Genomic DNA, 17,030 nt, shown 5'->3' on the forward strand with positions numbered 1-17,030 from the left:
TTGTCACTTATTGTTACTGAGGAAGCAGCATTGTTCCCTCTCAGACCCCTCCCCCACACATAGTGCCACAATGCAGCAAAGAGGGTTACCCTGCCCTGGTGAATACCTAAGGCTCTGCCCCTTGCTACCTGACAGGCATGCCGAGACAAAAAATATGGCCAAATGAAAGAACATATCAAAGCTCCAGAAAAGATACAAGTAAGCAATGAAGAGATAGCCAACCCATTTGATGCAGAGTTCAAAACACTGGAAATCAGGATGTTCACAGAGATGATTGAGCTTGGTCACAAAATGGAGGAAGAAATTAAGGCTATACAAAGTAAAATAAAGGAAAATATACAGGGAACCAAAAGTGAAGGGAAGGAAATCAGGCCTCAAATCAACAACTTTTGAATCAGAAGGAAGAAATAAACATTTAACCAGAACAGACTGAAGAAACAAGAATTCAAAAAAAAAAATGAGGAGAGGCTAGAAACCTCTGGGACAACTTTAAATGTTCTTAAAGTTGAATCACTGTGGTTTCTTCTTTAATTCCGCAGTTGTAGGACTTCCATCCAGCTCAATTTCTGATGGTTTTGAATGATGATTGTTCTATAGTTTAGTTGTAATTTTTTAAATTTCTAGGACATTTATTTTAATAATAGTAATAATATATACATACAAGTATAACATAATTATTTATTTGACAATGTTTCTCATGTAATGTTAGCAACTCAAATAGACTTAATTAGCTTATTTTCCTTTTTTTTAAATAAAGAGAGGGGGGAGTGGAGATCCTTTGGAATGTTTCAGGGATTCTTCCTAAAAATGTCAGTTATTTTTAGGTTAAGAAAAGGACTCATTGATTTTCACAGCCAGATGTTGTGGGGCCCCTCTTTTTTGGCACTGGTGCTATGGGTTGGGAAGCTTGGTGTGGGATTGAGACCCCTTCCTCCTCAGGTGGGACCTCTGCAGCTGAAGTATCCCTCCTGATTCCCAGTCACTGCACATGGGTGTGGGGACTAGCCCTTTTTGTATCTTTATTCTTTCTACCAGTCTTGATGTGGCTTCTTCTGTTATAGAACTTCTATTCAGCCAGTCTTTAGATGGTTTTCCAGGTTAATTATTCTATAATTTAGTTGTAATTTGGATGTGTTCATGGGAGGAGTGAGCACCATGTCCACCTACATTTTGGTCTTGAATGGAACTTGAGATTTTTGGTATTCTTTGTCCCCCTGCACATAACCATTCTCTGGTCATTTTTTTTCTAGTTCTCTCCTTTTCTTGATAACAGGGTCTTATGCTATATCCTCAGACAGATATTTTCGTAAGAACCACTTTTGGCACATTTTTCTTCTGAGATGTTTTCCATAGCTATATTTTCATATGCAAAGCCACACATTTATTGATAATTTTTGTACTTGTTAGGTTAATAATCCTGACCTGACCACAGACTTACTTAATCAGAAACCTCCTCATCAAGATCTTGGTCCTGCATTTTAAAAAATCCACACTGGTAATTCTAAAGTAGAGGTGATACTAGTTTCCTGTTCTAAGCCAAGTAAATCTGTATGATCTTTATTATTGAGAATGTATTCATGTGAGCCAAAGGCACAAGCATAGGTATAATACGATGAATTCTAAATTCTACAAAACCCTTTTCCTGCCTATGTCTGTAGATATAATTATAGTACTGAAAATGATAATGTGAGAGAAAAATGCATTGCACCCAAACCCCTTCTCACCACATCATCCCTCATGCCCCATTTGTGACTGAGTTATCACCCCCACTCTGCATAGCCTCCAGCATCTGGAGAAATTAGCTGAGTTGTACTTCTAGATCAGATTATGGAATTCAGAGTTTGTTCATTTGAAGAGGTGAGGTTATTATATAAATCTGGTCATTTAGAAAGTGGTAGACAGATGTAGAGATGGGAAATTGGAGGGAGGAGTTGAGTCCTATGGTATTTGAGGAAAACTATTATTAATGTTTAAAGGTGATAGCTTATGCTCTTTAATCAAACCAAGATGTTGTCATATTTAAAAGTGGGCTAGGGAATTAAAATTGTGGAGAGACTATGGTAGAATTGCTTGCCTATTACACTCAGTTTAGATATAATAATGCAGTATCACAGTGTTCTCCTTGAGTCTATTCAAAAACCATAAAGGCAAGATTTGAGTTGAGATCAAATTAATTCCCTGAGGTTAAACCTGCAGTCACTGGACTGCTTAGCACTCTGGGCTCTGCAGAGAACCCTGGCCCCAGGGTTACTGGATGCAGGAATGGGGAGGGACATTGATATTCTCTAAGTTCTGAGCCTTTCTTTGTTCATATGTACAAACGAAGGTCCCTGATGTCTCTTCATGACCCCACTGTTCCTGGCAGTGCTCTTTCTAGTGACCCCTCTGATAGAAAATTTCAATTTCTGTGTTAGTGACTGCACTTGAGAATTTAGTGGCCATTTAATTTTAATACCCTTACTCCTCTTTTCCCATTTTTTGTATATGGTGCTGAAACTTGAATGTAGAAGTACATTGCCCCCAAGTCCAAATCCATGTCTTTCTTAAACTCTCAGCTTGAAATCTCTGTAAGGCCACGTGTCACGTAGCGGCCTCTGGTTCCTGTATGCTTTTAAAATGAGCCAGTGATTCAGTCTTCCCTCTCTCCATTGTCTTTGTCCATGGGTCCTTTATACATCTTCCTTGATGACCCTTCCCCGTTCTTTCCCCCATTACCCTCCTCCCACCTCCCCTCTGGTCACTGTCAGTTTGTTCTTTATTTCCATGTCTCAGGTTCTATTTTGCTGGCTTTACTTTGTTGATTAGGTTCCACATATAGGTTGAGATCATATGAATGTGGGAGGTGGGGGTGTAGGGCTGAAGAGAGTAATGGGGGGATAATAGGACAACTATAATTGAACAATAAAAAAAAAAGGAAAAAAAAAAAGAAAATAAAATGAGCCAGTAAGTCCCCAGACTAGGGGAGCTGAGCTCACATAGGACCCAGCCTTTTCAGGCCTCACCACCCAGGGAGGCAGCAGCAGCTGTACTTCGCCTTCCAGGAGAAAGTGGAAACTCAGAGACAGCGCTTCAGACTTGAGTTTGAGAAGTACCGAGGCTTCCTTGGTCAGGAGGAGCGGTTGCAGCTGCGGCAGCTGGAGCAGGAGGAACGCGCCACCCTGCAGAGACTCCGCAACTGCCAGAGACAGCTGGTGCAGCACGGCCAGGTGCTGTCCGAGCTGGCACAGGAACTGAACGACCGCTGCAGTCACCCAGCCCTGGACCTAATGGAGGTAAGGCCTCTGCAGCTGCTGCGCTCGCAACTACATGGAAAGGACACCTCCGATCTCTATGGGACCGCATCAGTTTCAGGGTATCCTATAGAACCATATAATAGTTCACATTGAACAGAAAAACCGAAATATTTTTGAAAATTAAAACTAACCAGATTAGTTGCATAAGATTAAACAGAAAAATGACAATCTACACTATGTTGGCCGAAAAACACTTAAAAATATTTTATTTTATTTTTAGAAAGAAGGGAAAGGAAAGAGAGAGAAAGGGAGAGAAACATCGATAAGTGCTTGTCTTTTCCACACCCAGCCACTCCAGACCTGGCTTGCAAACCAGGCACTTGCCCTGACTGGAAATCAAACCAGCGACCCTTTTGTTCACTGGCTGGCGCTCAGTCCACTGAGCTACTACACCAGCCAGGGCTGGGGAAAAAAAAAAAAAGCACTTCTTAAAACCTTTCATTCTGTCAATTACTATATATTGTTGTATTTAGCGATGGCCAATTCAGAAAGTCTTTGGTAACCTGCCTCAGGGAAGAGACAAGTGTGTAAATAAATTTTAAATGTCCAGGTTGGAATTTTCATCTTAAAATTTAAAGCAAAAGCCAATTACAAGCCTGTTCGGGCACAGTAGCAAGTACACAGGTGCCATGCAGTTTGCACACATTCTGTATGGGATTATAGAATAGACAAATACAGGGGGGAGGACACACTCATTTTAATCCTCCATGAAGGCATTAATCCCAGAGAATTGGGAAATCCCTCACTGATGGATACGTGTCATTGTGATAGAACCACTGTAATAGAAATTTCCTGGGCACACTTTATTCTGTCTCATCTCCACTGACTTATGCAGAGGTTTCTAAACTAAGGGATTCATATCCTCATCCACAAGAATGGTAACTAAGCACAGTGGAAGTAATTAAATGAAGAATTTACAAAGCATTTATATTTAATTTTACCCATTTTGTATTCAAAATACCTACAGATAAGTAAAAAAATATTACTGTTGTTGTTATTATTGCTATACCTATTTCCTTCTGAGCAACCTAAAAGTCAGAAAGGAATTTTAAAAAAAATTTCATACAGGAGGTAAACACAAGAACTTGAGCATTTTTAACAACATTCATTTTCTTATATTTCAGGACATAACTAACTTATTTAAAATGACCATTCATTAGCACCAAATAAATGTTAAAATTGATTGATGATACAAGTTTTAGGGAAGATAAACTCAAATAATTTATTTTTATTTTCATCCTCACCTCTTCTTCTCATCCCCATTACCAACAGGCTGCATTTTACATCCCACGGCCAAGAACCAGGCCTGCCATAAAAAGTAAAATGAATCACTTCCATACTTTATAAAAATTAAACTTATAGGTAAACATTTTTAGAGGGAGAGGAGAAATGTAATACAGTTGATTTATTTAATAATCTACTTTGAGATAAACTGATGCTTGATACTATTGACTTCTGTTTTTATCCACATAGGAAACTGCTCACATATGAATCCATAGATAGGTATGTTGGTTCAAAAAATGAGGAATTTGTGTTTTTTGTTTAAGCAGAGACATTGAAAGTAACATTTTATGCCTATACCTTTCACTGTGTCTCAAACATATTCTGCAGATATTTAAGATCTATTTTTACCCCAATTCTGCATACATTTGTTACAGAATGTAACATTTTATTAAATATCTAAATGTCAGAATTATCAATTTGCAAAATAATTAAAATTGGTAGATATCATGAGAATTAGCCTAAACTTTCTGTAGCCTGATTCTATTTCCATAGAAGCAAACTGATTCTACTATTTTAAATTCATGAGAAAATTCAACAGCAACCTATTTTATGTTTTTTATTAAGAGAGATTCATGTCTCTTATACTTTATCTTAATAGTTTAGTGATTTTTAATAATTTCCAAACAGATGTTCATGGTTAGTTCCCAGTCTGTCAAAAGCAATTTTGACATCAAACTCACACATGCTTGTATTTTCCTTCTACTTCCAGGGTGTGAGAGGAGTCTTGAGCCGGTATGTATACTTTCTGGAGCAGAGGATGGGTTGGAAGAGGCTGAGGAGGTTGGTGGGTGTTGAGAACTGTGGGTTATGTGCTCTTCCTAGAAGTAAGAGTGTTACACAGCTGGAACTGGAGACTATCCCCTTGGAGCTGAAGACAATGTGTCGCATCCCTGGGATGAGAGAAATGTTGAGAAAATTCCAAGGTAGGTTGCATCTTAGTGCTTGGGGGATGTGGTGTCTTGTGCCTTGCTGCTTCTACACCAAGCAGGTGCAAGCAGAACCTGAAGTGTAGTGACAAAAGTCAGCCAAGTTTTTTCTGAGGTCATTTTATTGGTTTATTACAGGATAGTGGAGGGTTTGGTTTCATATCTCTCACTCTGAGGCCCATGTATACAGCCCACATCCTTGCAGTTGCTGGTAGTCACGCAGGAGGGTGAGGTTATGGTGAATGAGGCCCTGCTCCTGAAGGCATGCATGCAGGTGTGGTGCTCATGGCTCCCCTAACAATGTTATTGGTGGAAGGGAGCCCCCATGGCAATGCCAGTCTGTAAGGGGATGGGAGAGAGCACCATGCTCAGAGGAAAGGGGACGGGGATGGTATGAACAGTCCTGATGCCATAGATGCAACATTTGGTTAGAACAGTGGGCTCAGGAGCTGTGACAGGAGTAACAATAGCTCCAACAAATCTGCATTTTTTGTTTATTAGAATGATAAAACAATATTATTTGAAAGACTAAAGGAAACATTTGAAAGCAGAATAAAGAACATCAATATAAAAGCATTGCAGAGTATCAAATATTAACTTTGGTTTATTTTATTAACTGTCAATTTGATGAGTTGCTTAAATTAGAAAGTTCATAAAGCTAAAAATATTTAGTCAATTCTTATTATGTAGGAATAATTATGGCATCATAAATTAATTGCTTTTGTCTGATTATGTTTTTTTTTTTAATCCTCACCTGAGGATATGCTTATTGATTTTGGAGAGAGGGGAAGGGAGGTAAAGAAACATCAATCTGTTGCCTCTCACATGCCCTCAACCAGGGACTGGACCCACAACCCAGGCATGTGTTCTGACTGTGAACCTGCGACCTTTCAGTTTATGAATGATGCTCCAATCAACTGAGCCACACTGGCTAGGACTGATTATGTTATTCTTTAAAACAGTCCAGATTCAATTTTTAAATTTCTTTTTTAATCCAACTTATACCAAGTAATGAAAAAACACTATGACTATATAGGGGTTTCACTACTCAATGGGAAACACCAGTTTTGTCCCATAGTGAGAAAACCGATCATTAGTAGTCTTGTTCAATGATTTAACCTATATTCTGATAGGCAAATTCATATATAACAACTGTGCAAATTCTTTTAATCATTACACTCTCAGAATACATGTCCTCATATTCCCAGTGACATTTATAGAATTAAATAATCAGTTAATACATTCAACAAATATGCAGTATTTAAAAGTATTATGCCAGCTACTATTCTAAGCATTGGACTATATCATTGAAAAACAACAAAAATGCTACAAACCTAAGCTTCATGTTGCTCAAATTTACTTAAATTACTCAATATGCCTTTGTATTGTTAGAAGATGATACAGAATATTGAAAACAAAGAGAAAGATAAGGGTGACAAGAAGTTCTGGGAGTAGGGCATCAACTTTTGATTTTGGCAATCGAGGAAGACCTCACCCAGCAGGGATGTGTGAGTGCAGCACACACCTGATCTGGAGAAGGGAGGAATGGGAGTTGTCTTCCAGGACTTGTGAGGAGGCCCATGCTGTGGTGGTCGGGTCAGGAGTAGAGGACCCTATAGGTAGGCCACTGGGCAGGATGCCTTGCCTTTGAGTGAACTAGGCAATCAGTGAAAAGTTGTAAGTAGAGGAATAGCAGGGTTTGTTCATTTTGTGGAGCTCACTCTGTGCACTTAACTCAGAGTCAGTTAGAGAGGGGCAAGGCTTGAAGTGGGAAAAGCAGTTAGGACCTTTGTAATACTTCAGTTAGAGTTGATTGTGGACTTGCCCTGGGGGTGCTGAGAAAGAGACCGGATCTTGGCATATTTTGAAGACAGAGCTGGGAAGATGTGCTGCTCAATTAGACATGAGATGTCAAAGAGAAGACTTATGAGTAGTTTCCAACTTTAATCCTCTGGAATTGACATAATGAAGTTGCCATTTTCATTGACAGTATTGCTGCAGGTAAGACAGAAGGAGGGAAGCTGGGTTGAATAATAAAGAATAATAATAAAGAATGTTGAATATCCAAATGTAGATGTCAGATTGTCAGATGAATTTACTAAGACTGAATTTCAGGAGAAAGGTCTAGGCTAGAACTGTGCATTTGGAATCAGTAAGCAAATGATTGAAATTCAATTAAAGCACAGAGCCAGCCAGCCAGAACACATGGGAGTGAGCTGAAAAAGGGAGAAGAGGTTCCAGTCCTGAGACCATTGGCTTTTCCAGAGGTGACGGAGGAGAAGAGGAAAAAGCAGCAAAGATAACCAAGAAGGGGTGGTGAGTAGAGAGGGAGGGAAAGGTGATGACTGTTGTTCGGCAAAGAGAAGGGAGGTTCTCCAGGACAAAGTGTTTCTCAGCAGTGTTAAGTGCCACAGAAAAGTCATATAAAATGTCCATCTCACACTATTCTGGAAGCCATTGGGGAGATGGACAGGAGTGGCTCGGTTAGGTGGCTCGGTTAGGTGAGTGGTTCAGTTCAAGAGAGGAGTTGGAGACAGACTGTATTAAAAAGCAGTGCACAGACTTTTTTTTCTTATAAATGGAATAAAGAAGGCAGCTGGAGCAGGACTGATGTGTGAGATATAGCATGTCAAATAGGTTTAACGACCCCACGGAGACCCGTGTTTAAGCTCTGCTATTTTCAGTTCCAAGTTTGGGAAAATCACATGAAGCTCTTAACTCTCAGTCTTGTTGTCTATAATGTGGGTGATAATGGCCACCTTGAGGTAGTTTCATGTGTGAGCATAGATGGTGAGCTACCTGCATGACTCACTTAGGTATGAATATTAACAAAACATCATGAGACATGATTTAGAGACAAATAATAGCAATCACAGTAGTAATGTTTGCCACCGTGATATTACAAATGAAACTATATTAATTAAATTTACTATTTTTGAGTGTTTGTAAAGAGAAAACTGAATATTTTACATTATTCCTTCTTCACTGAGGAGATTCCATGTGTAGCTTTACTTATTAATAACTACAACTAAAATTTCACATCAATCTCACTGGAACTTCCCAGTATCAGTATTTGTGTCCTATTGATGCCTACAAGTTGCCACAGACTTAGATGTTTGAAACCACACCCATTTATTAGCTTAAGGTTCTGCAGATAAGTCTTACAGCTGGGGTCAGCTGGCTTCTCTGCTTAGGGTTTCACAAGATCAAAATGAAGTTGTTGGCCACACTAGACTTCTATGAAAGGTCTGGGGAAGAGTCACTTCCAATCTTACATCACTTGGTAGCATAAAGCACTTCCAGGCAGCTGTAGGACTGAGATCCCCAGTTCCTCAGGGGGTCACTTGCCTTTCTTCTCATGGGATTTCCCCTTCATCTTTAAAGGCAGTGATGACAAATCAAATTTAAATTTCTGACTTCTCTTTGCCATCAGCACAGTAACCAGAGAAATCTTTCTGATTTTTAAAAAAAAATTGGCCCTGGCTGGTGTGTCTCAGTGGACTGAGCTCTGGCCTGTGAACTAAAGGTTTGATTCCCAGTCAGGGCACATGCCTGGGTTGCAGGCTAGGTTCCCAGTAAGGGGCACGTGAGCGGCAACCACATTTTGATGTTTCTCTCCTTTTCTTTCTCCCTCTCTTCCCCTCTCTTTAAAAATAAATAAAAAATATTTTTAAAAATGATGTTACTATATTAGACTCACCCAGATAATCTCCCTCTTGTCATAGAGTATAACAATCATGAAAGTACCACCAGGATCTGAGGTCATGGGTTCTATTTCAGAATTCTGCCTATCACAATAACATAGCTTTGAAAATGGTGTATTTTATATAAATAATTTTTTTCTCATAGCTTTTGTAAATAAAGAAAAATACACCCTATGTGGTTTTTAAATTTCACTTTAAATGCAAAAAGATATTGCTCAGAGCCCGTAGGTGCTTTGGGTGTGAGTGGTCTTGCGCTTGTTCAGTCAGCACCGGCGGTTCTGCCTTCATGGGGCAGGAGTGATCCCTGGGTGCAGACTAGCAGTGGAATACACCCAAAGGAATGAATAATGTTCTCTTTGACCTGCAAGGGGAAATATTTACTGTATTTTCTCTAGCAGCTGTTAAAGAGGGAATGAGGGATGTTGTGATCATTCTCCTCAGTGTAATGGCTTCCTAAGTGTTTACCAGCATTTTCCATTCTTTTACATGTCCCACAAAATCCTTTCTGCAGTTGATGTGAAGCTGGACCCTGCCACAGCACACCCTAGCCTCCTCTTGACTGCTGATCTGCACAGTGTGCAAGATGCAGAGCTGTGGAGGGATGTCCCCAACAACCCTGAGCGATTTGACACGTGGCCCTGTGTCCTGGGTTTGCAGAACTTCTCATCAGGAAGGCATTACTGGGAAGTCCTGGTGGGAGAAAAAGCAGAGTGGGGTTTAGGAGTCTGTCAAGACACAGTGCCAAGAAAGGGGGAAACCACACCGTCTCCTGAGAACGGAGTCTGGGCCATGTGGCTGCTGAAAGGCGATGAGTACATGGTCCTTGCCTCCCCATCGGTGCCTCTCATCCACCTAGAACGGCCTTGTTGCATTGGGATTTTCTTGGACTATGAAGCAGGTGAAATCTCTTTTTACAACATCACAAATGGATCTTACATCTATACATTCAACCAACTGTTCACTGGTGTTCTCCGACCTTACTTTTTCATCTGTGACATGACTCCTCTTGTCTTGCCACCTATGACAGAAGTAGACTCAGGAATTTGTGCATCCAGCTGTCATCCTGACCCTGCTTCTAATGCTGCAGATAACTATTCCTAACATTCTGTCCCGAGATACACTCCAATCATAGCAGTTTGCTGGTGTGGAGTGGAGGATATACAATGTCCCCATTTAGGGCAGTACTTTAGTCATTGTTGCTATGGAACTTTTCCCATAGGGACAAAAGAAAAATATGAAATATTTGCTCTTGGGGGAGCATTGTGAAATACAGTAATATTAGAAATGGAATATTCTCAACAGTTTTTATCCAAGATGGCTCCACATGCTTTCTTATTAAGTGTCTTCAGATGAATGGATCTTGTATTAAACATATCTACACATTCATTATAATTTCTCATTCCTTTCAACATCCTTTCAGTCCAAGTCTTCCATGTATTAACAACTAGAAATGGCAGTTTTTAAACAGATTGAGAACTCTCCAATATTATTCTAGCATCAGACTCTTGATTATGTTTCTCCTCTTTATTTTTCTTCTTCTCTCTCATTCTCTCTCTCTCTCTTCTTTTCCTTTGCCTTTGTGTCTTTTTGTCTCCCTCTCTTCCTCTGTTTCTTGCTTCTTTTTTGTGTGATACTTGTTTTGTCTTACCTTCCATTTCCTTCTAGATTAATTTATTGAGAACCGTTCCTTTATATATTTACAATTGCTATGACTGTTCAATTACTTTTAAGTTCTCCATTCTGGGACTAATTTTTGAGGATTATGAACCCCATTCGTCTGAATCTAACATCACTGAAACCTACACCATACCCCACTGGGAATGCAATTTTTTCCTTTATCTTTGCATACATGTTTTAGGGTAGGGATTTCTTAGAACTATGATTCAACTAGTTTGACCTAGCTCTTTATTGGTTGTAAGAGCTCAAACATATAACTCCCTCACTATCGGCTATACCTGGAACAATGATATTGACCTCACAATGTTATGGTTTTTAAGGTCATGATTGGTATGATTGGTTAAAATTCAACGTTGCTACTTAATTTGAATATAAAGATGGTGATGATGAAGAAACAATAATATTTGACTTATTTTAAAGTATATTCTGTATGTTCCCAATAAAATTCTTGTCATTGAAAGCTAACTTTGCCACTCTATTTTTGTGTATCTGTGTCTAGTAAATAGTTGCTAACCAAGTGCTAAATTACTTAAATGCTTAAATGCTAAATGTGTAAATGCTAAATAATGATTAACTAATGTAAATTTGTTTAATGTTATGCTAATAATTTTGCTAAAACTTTAATCCTCCTCTAATTCCACCTGGAATTTTACAGTGTTTATCTCTTCCAGGAGATTTTTTTTTTTTTTTACTAAAATCTTTTCACTTACTTTCCAATAACATTATTAATATTTTTTTCTGGGTTTTGAAACATTGTTTTCTAGGCATTTTGTATTTGGAGGAGCATTATGGAGACTAATAACGTTAGAAATGGAGCAAGCTCATCAAACTCCATTTCTAGATGGATCTCTCTTACTTATTGATGAATACTGGATTAAGCTAAAATTTCTACATTCACATTTAACACACTTATATTTGATTCTAAGCAGACATTTTCACTCTCCATCTCTCACTTGCAAATATAGATGATAGTACCATACCCTTACATCTCTCTTGCTATTTTACAGACCATGCATGCCCTAAGGCCTGCCCATGCATGATCTGGTTAGAAAAGAGACACCTGATCTGGGCCTCAGCCCATAGCTCTCCATCATCAGGGGTTAGCAGCAGAATGCCCATGTCATGGCAAGGTCACTCCTGAGTGACAGGAATCATGATGTAGAACATACACTCAGAGCAGTACAACACCTTCTTCATGGAAATTGGGCAGCACAGAGTCATCAGCCTGAGATTCCACTTTCCTGGGGGCTCCATTCATCAGGATGAGGAAGCCTAATGTGCAGGGACAAATCCAGCAGCACAGGCCTCCTACCCACTCTAAGGGAGGAACAAGGATCCCAGAAATGCCACCTCAACCTTGAAAGCTAGTATCCTGGTCTCTACCATCTCCCTTGAATCCTTGCATCTAAATGTGCATTTTATCGTAATATATTTGAGTCATTAAACTAAGTTAAGTCTTTGTTTTTCCTTTGGATTTGAAGAGCCACAAAGCTTTGTGAATCTCCTAGTATGACCATTCTCCTTCCCACCCAATCCTAAAAGGTCTCTAATGTTTTCTCTGGAATTCTAGTTCACTACCAGTAACATCCTCTAAATCCATATTGATTTCTTGACCATCCTTTTACTTTCTTCTCCATTGTTTCTCCTGAATATCAGACTTCTATATTCAACTGTCAACTGCTCATCAAAATGCATGTTTAAGTTGACATACCTAAAACTTGGCTCTAAACTGTCCTCTAAGCCTTCCTCTAATGAACACACACACACACACACACACAGAGCCTTCTCTATCTAAATGGATGACAACTATTCTTTCGATTGGTCAAGTAAAAAATCTGGCTGATTTCACTGTCCCACATTTAGCTTATAAGCAAATGCTGATGGCTCTCCCTTCACAACATCATCAGAGCCCTGGCAGCTCTCTCTACCTCTGCCTGCTGCACCCTTGGCCTGAACTCCCCTCCTCTCCCTTGGGGTTTCTGCATGAGTTTCCTAACAGTGTAATATTGGCTATACTCTGGCCTCTTTCACATCTGTTCTCAATGCAGCAGCTGGACTCATCCTTTTAGTGCCCAAGATAGTAGTGTCATCACAATGACTTCTCATTCAACTCAGAGAGAAAGCCAAAATCTTACAGTGAGCCCTCAGGTGTGAATGCAGTTCCTTCTCTGATCCTGTCTCACTCCTCTCCCCCTTTTCATCCTATTGCATCTGACCCTGAATCCCTACTGGTCACTTCCCATTATCAGGCCTTTCTCCCAGTTGTGCCCTCTACTTGCAGTGCCCTTTCCCCAAATGTCCTCTCTGCTCATTCCCTGAATCCTTCAAGCCTGTTCAAACCCATCTTCTAAGTGAGGACTGTACAGCCATTCCCCACCCCAGACCCACCCTCCCAGTACCCTTGGCTAGTCCTAGTGGAGGCTCTATTTTCCAATATATTGTTTGCCAAGTTGTAATGTGTTCCACTTCTGTCTTATTAATTAGTTCATTTCATTTGGTTGTTTTTGCCCCTTTTTTTTTGTAGAATTAAGAACTGTAGGAAGGGGTCTTTGCCTGTTGATAGCAGAATGGTGGGCATTGCCCAAGCACCTCAAATACTGGTTTGTCAGTCATATCACTCACTACATACTTGCTGTATAAATAAATGATTGTGTTGTTAGGGTTTCAGAATTAAATGTCTGAGCTGAAAGTATGTTGTGAAATGTAGTATCATTATTATTTATAATTCATTACTGACCCATAAAGTTTAATGTCAAGTGCTAAATGAATAAAATCAACTCTTAGATACAGAGAAAATTTGAATAGAAGGCTGTGTTTGCAGAGGTGATGAAGTCTAGTGACAGAGTGAGCTGCCCTGTCCAGGTCTGGCCCCACAGAGCCACCTGTAGCTTTGATTCCCTGCAGCTTATGGCAACACAATGACACCTCGAATCACGCATTGCCACAAACACACACCACACACCACCTCTCTTGTACTCACTAGAAACCTGGGGAATAGTTTATAAAATTCTATGGACTAGCCCTGGCTGGCGTAGCTCAGTGGATTGAGCACGGGCTGCGAACCAAAGCGTCGCAGGTTCGATTCCCAGTCAGGGTACATGTCTGGATTGCAGGCCATGACCCCCAGCAACCACACATTGATGTTTCTCTCTCTCTCTCTTTCTCCTTCCTTCCCTCTCTGAAAAATAAATAAAATCTTTAAAAAAAAAATAAAATTCTATGGACTAAAACCTTTTTTTTTAAATGACTCATGCTCCATGGGTCCTTTTTCATCTGAACTTTACAGCACTGCCACCTCCTTTCCTCGTCCTCACTCCCCTACGACCATGTGCTCCTCTGTGATTAGACATTAGATTTTTTCTAGCCCATATTATTATAAAGAATGGCTAAAAAGCCACCCCCTAGCATCAGAGTCTAGTTTCTATGTCTACAGTTTATTAGAAACTGGATGATTTATTTAAATCTAATTAGATAGTTTTGCCCAACTGCCACCCCACAATGGAGTGACTGTTTTGTTGAGTGAATTAACTAAACAGCTAGTTATGTTGTTTTCTAGCATGTTGGGAAGGCCCTGAATGCAAGGTATTGGGAGGACAGTGATATGTGGAGCTGGTAGGGAGCAGGCAGTAAAACAGTTTTATCAGCTGGCAGAAGGAATGAAGCTAATTTAGAGTAGCAGTTTCAACTTTGTCTCAAAGGGCAGATGAATTGGGACACTGAGCTTTATTAAAACCGCTTGCTCTCCAAACACTGACCCATTGTGCATGTTTCTGGAGATCTGCTCTGCCACTGTACAAGGAAGAGGGCAGGGTGACGTGCATGTGGTTCAGGATGTACATTCTCACATCTACAGGTTCTGCATACTCACCTGCACACAATATTCTCATGCCCTGATTCTGTGACTGTATCTACCCAAAAGTACTCAAATAACTATTTTGACATAGTCCTTAGTCAATTGACCCAAACAAGTATAGTTTTGCTCTGATATTGCTTGGTTGATTGCAAGAACTCAATTTTTATTCATTTATTTACTGTATGAGTATTTAAATATTCAGTCTTTTGATATCACATTTGCCTCTGCAACAACATTAAGACAGGTCATATATACACAATCAGATAAATCAGGAGTTCATGATACTTGTTCAATGTCCTCTTAGTCAGTTTTTGAAACTGAAGAGATTAGGCCAAACAAACAAACTCATAGACACAGACAACAGTATGGTGATTACAAGAGGGAAGCGGGGATGGAATAAATGGTGACAGAAGAGACTTCACTTGGGATGGTGAACACACAATATAATACACAGATGATGTATTACAGAATTGTACACCTGAAACCTATATAATGTTATTAACCAATGTCACCCCAACAAATTCAATTTAAACATTTTTAAAAGTAAATAGATGTGAGAAGAAGTATAAATTGACATATACTGACATTTTCCTTTTAAATCCCCAAATAAAACTAAATAATTGAATAAAATAAAATAGTTCACCCTGTTAGCTCCTTAAATTAGTAATAATAATGTTAATCAATGCACCTATAAAGTTTTTCCACTATCTAGGACAATGGGTTATTTATTTTTCATACACAAAATTCCTTTTAAAAATCAAAATACTATTCTATTTTCAGTAGATCTAAGGCAGAAAAAAAATAACACAATCCTGTTCCAGGTAAGATGGGATTAATTATGCCTCAATTGTTTTTTGGATACATAATAATTCTTGGGAGCAGGGAAAGGGAGCAAATGACCCAGCAGTATTTATGTTTATGAAAAAACAATGGGGTGAGTCCTAACTTTGCTTCTACAGAGGAAAAGTCCTTACTATATCAAGGGACAAATTCTCACGGTCCTCATTTTTTTGTCTGGATCTCATGGGATTGGAGGTGATGTGTGCCCATGGCACACCTCAGTGTCTGTACTAATGACCCATGTGAGTTCCGAAGTTTCCTTGGAGTGCAGGACTGTGGATGATCTCAGATCACCATTGGGACTCCTCTCCATTCTTTCCTCAGGATAGAGGAGGCATCACTGGTGGTCATTGCCTTACACCTGCACAAATACTGTGATCCATTGCATTTATAGAGGCATGGGCCATGACCAAGAGAGGTGCCTGCATTTTCTCCATGTGTGCTGTCACAGCTGGTAGAGCACCTTCCTAACACAAGAGGGGAGAAGAAATTGCACATATGAAGGTCCTCCAGCTAGACCTGAACCTTCTGAATTCCAACTTTTAACGGTACCTGTTAGCACACAAGTAAAAATTGCGAGTGGATTTCTGGATTTAGGAGCTCAATAAGTTTGTATTTCTGTATTGGTTTGTTAAAAAGCCATATGGAATGTCTCAAAAGAACAGAAAAATAGGAAATGAGGAACATATTATTTGCTTTTGGAAAGTTTATGGATTATTATAGATACACCAAGACACAAATCTATACATAAACATATATTACAAAGTATGTTATTAAATTATAACAAAACAAATTTACCAGTATAAAATGATTTTTAAAGGATGAGATATAAAACTGCTGAAAAGACAGAAAGAAAAAATAAAAATTATTTTTTATTGTTGACACTGTTACAGATGTCCCCCATTTTTCTCCACTCCCCCTGCCCTTTACCCAGCCCTGGCCTTCACCACATTATCTGTGTTCATGGGCTATGTGTATATGCATATATATTCTTTGGCTAATCTCCTTTGGCAACCCCCCATACCCTTTCCCTCTGATATCTGCCAGTCTGTTCCATGTATCCATGTCTCTGGTTTTATTTTGTTCATTACATTCTGCATATGAGCGAGCCTGTATGGTATTTTTCTCTGAGTGGCTTATTTCACTTAGCATAATGTTCTCCAGTTCCACTCATGCTGTCGAGAAGGGTAAGTGTTCCTTCTTTTTTTATAGCTGTGTAGTATTCCACTGTGTAAATGTACCATGGCTTTTAAATCCACTAATCTACTGATAGGCAATTGGACTGTTTCCTGAACTTGGCTATTGTAAATAATGCTACAATGAACATAGAGGTGCATATATTCTTTCTTATTGGTGTTTCAGGATTTTTAGGATATATTCCCAGAAGTGGGATTGCTGGGTCAATGGCAGTTCCATTTTAAATTTTTTGAGAAAACTCCATACTGCTTTCCAC

General features: G+C 39.3%; 1 protein-coding gene across 2 annotated transcripts in view; it reads left to right on the top strand.

Annotated features, from left to right (window-relative positions):
- TRIM58 (tripartite motif containing 58) overlaps positions 1-12,712 on the top strand; it is a 48,699-nt gene extending 35,987 nt beyond the window's left edge. Inside the window, exons 3-6 of one of the 2 annotated variants that reach the window (XM_028534647.2) lie at positions 3,042-3,272; positions 5,287-5,309; positions 5,400-5,500; positions 9,719-12,712. In XM_028534647.2, the coding sequence (XP_028390448.1) occupies positions 3,042-3,272; positions 5,287-5,309; positions 5,400-5,500; positions 9,719-10,308 (945 nt within the window). In that variant the 3' untranslated portion in view covers positions 10,309-12,712. Of the gene's footprint in view, positions 1-3,041; positions 3,273-5,286; positions 5,501-9,718 lie in introns of both variants that reach the window. The other variant, XM_036032806.1, reaches the window with a different exon arrangement.
- The last annotated feature ends 4,318 nt before the right edge of the window (positions 12,713-17,030 follow it).

The sequence above is a fragment of the Phyllostomus discolor genome, chromosome 8, assembly GCF_004126475.2.
Source record: "Phyllostomus discolor isolate MPI-MPIP mPhyDis1 chromosome 8, mPhyDis1.pri.v3, whole genome shotgun sequence".
NCBI lineage: Eukaryota > Metazoa > Chordata > Mammalia > Chiroptera > Phyllostomidae > Phyllostomus > Phyllostomus discolor.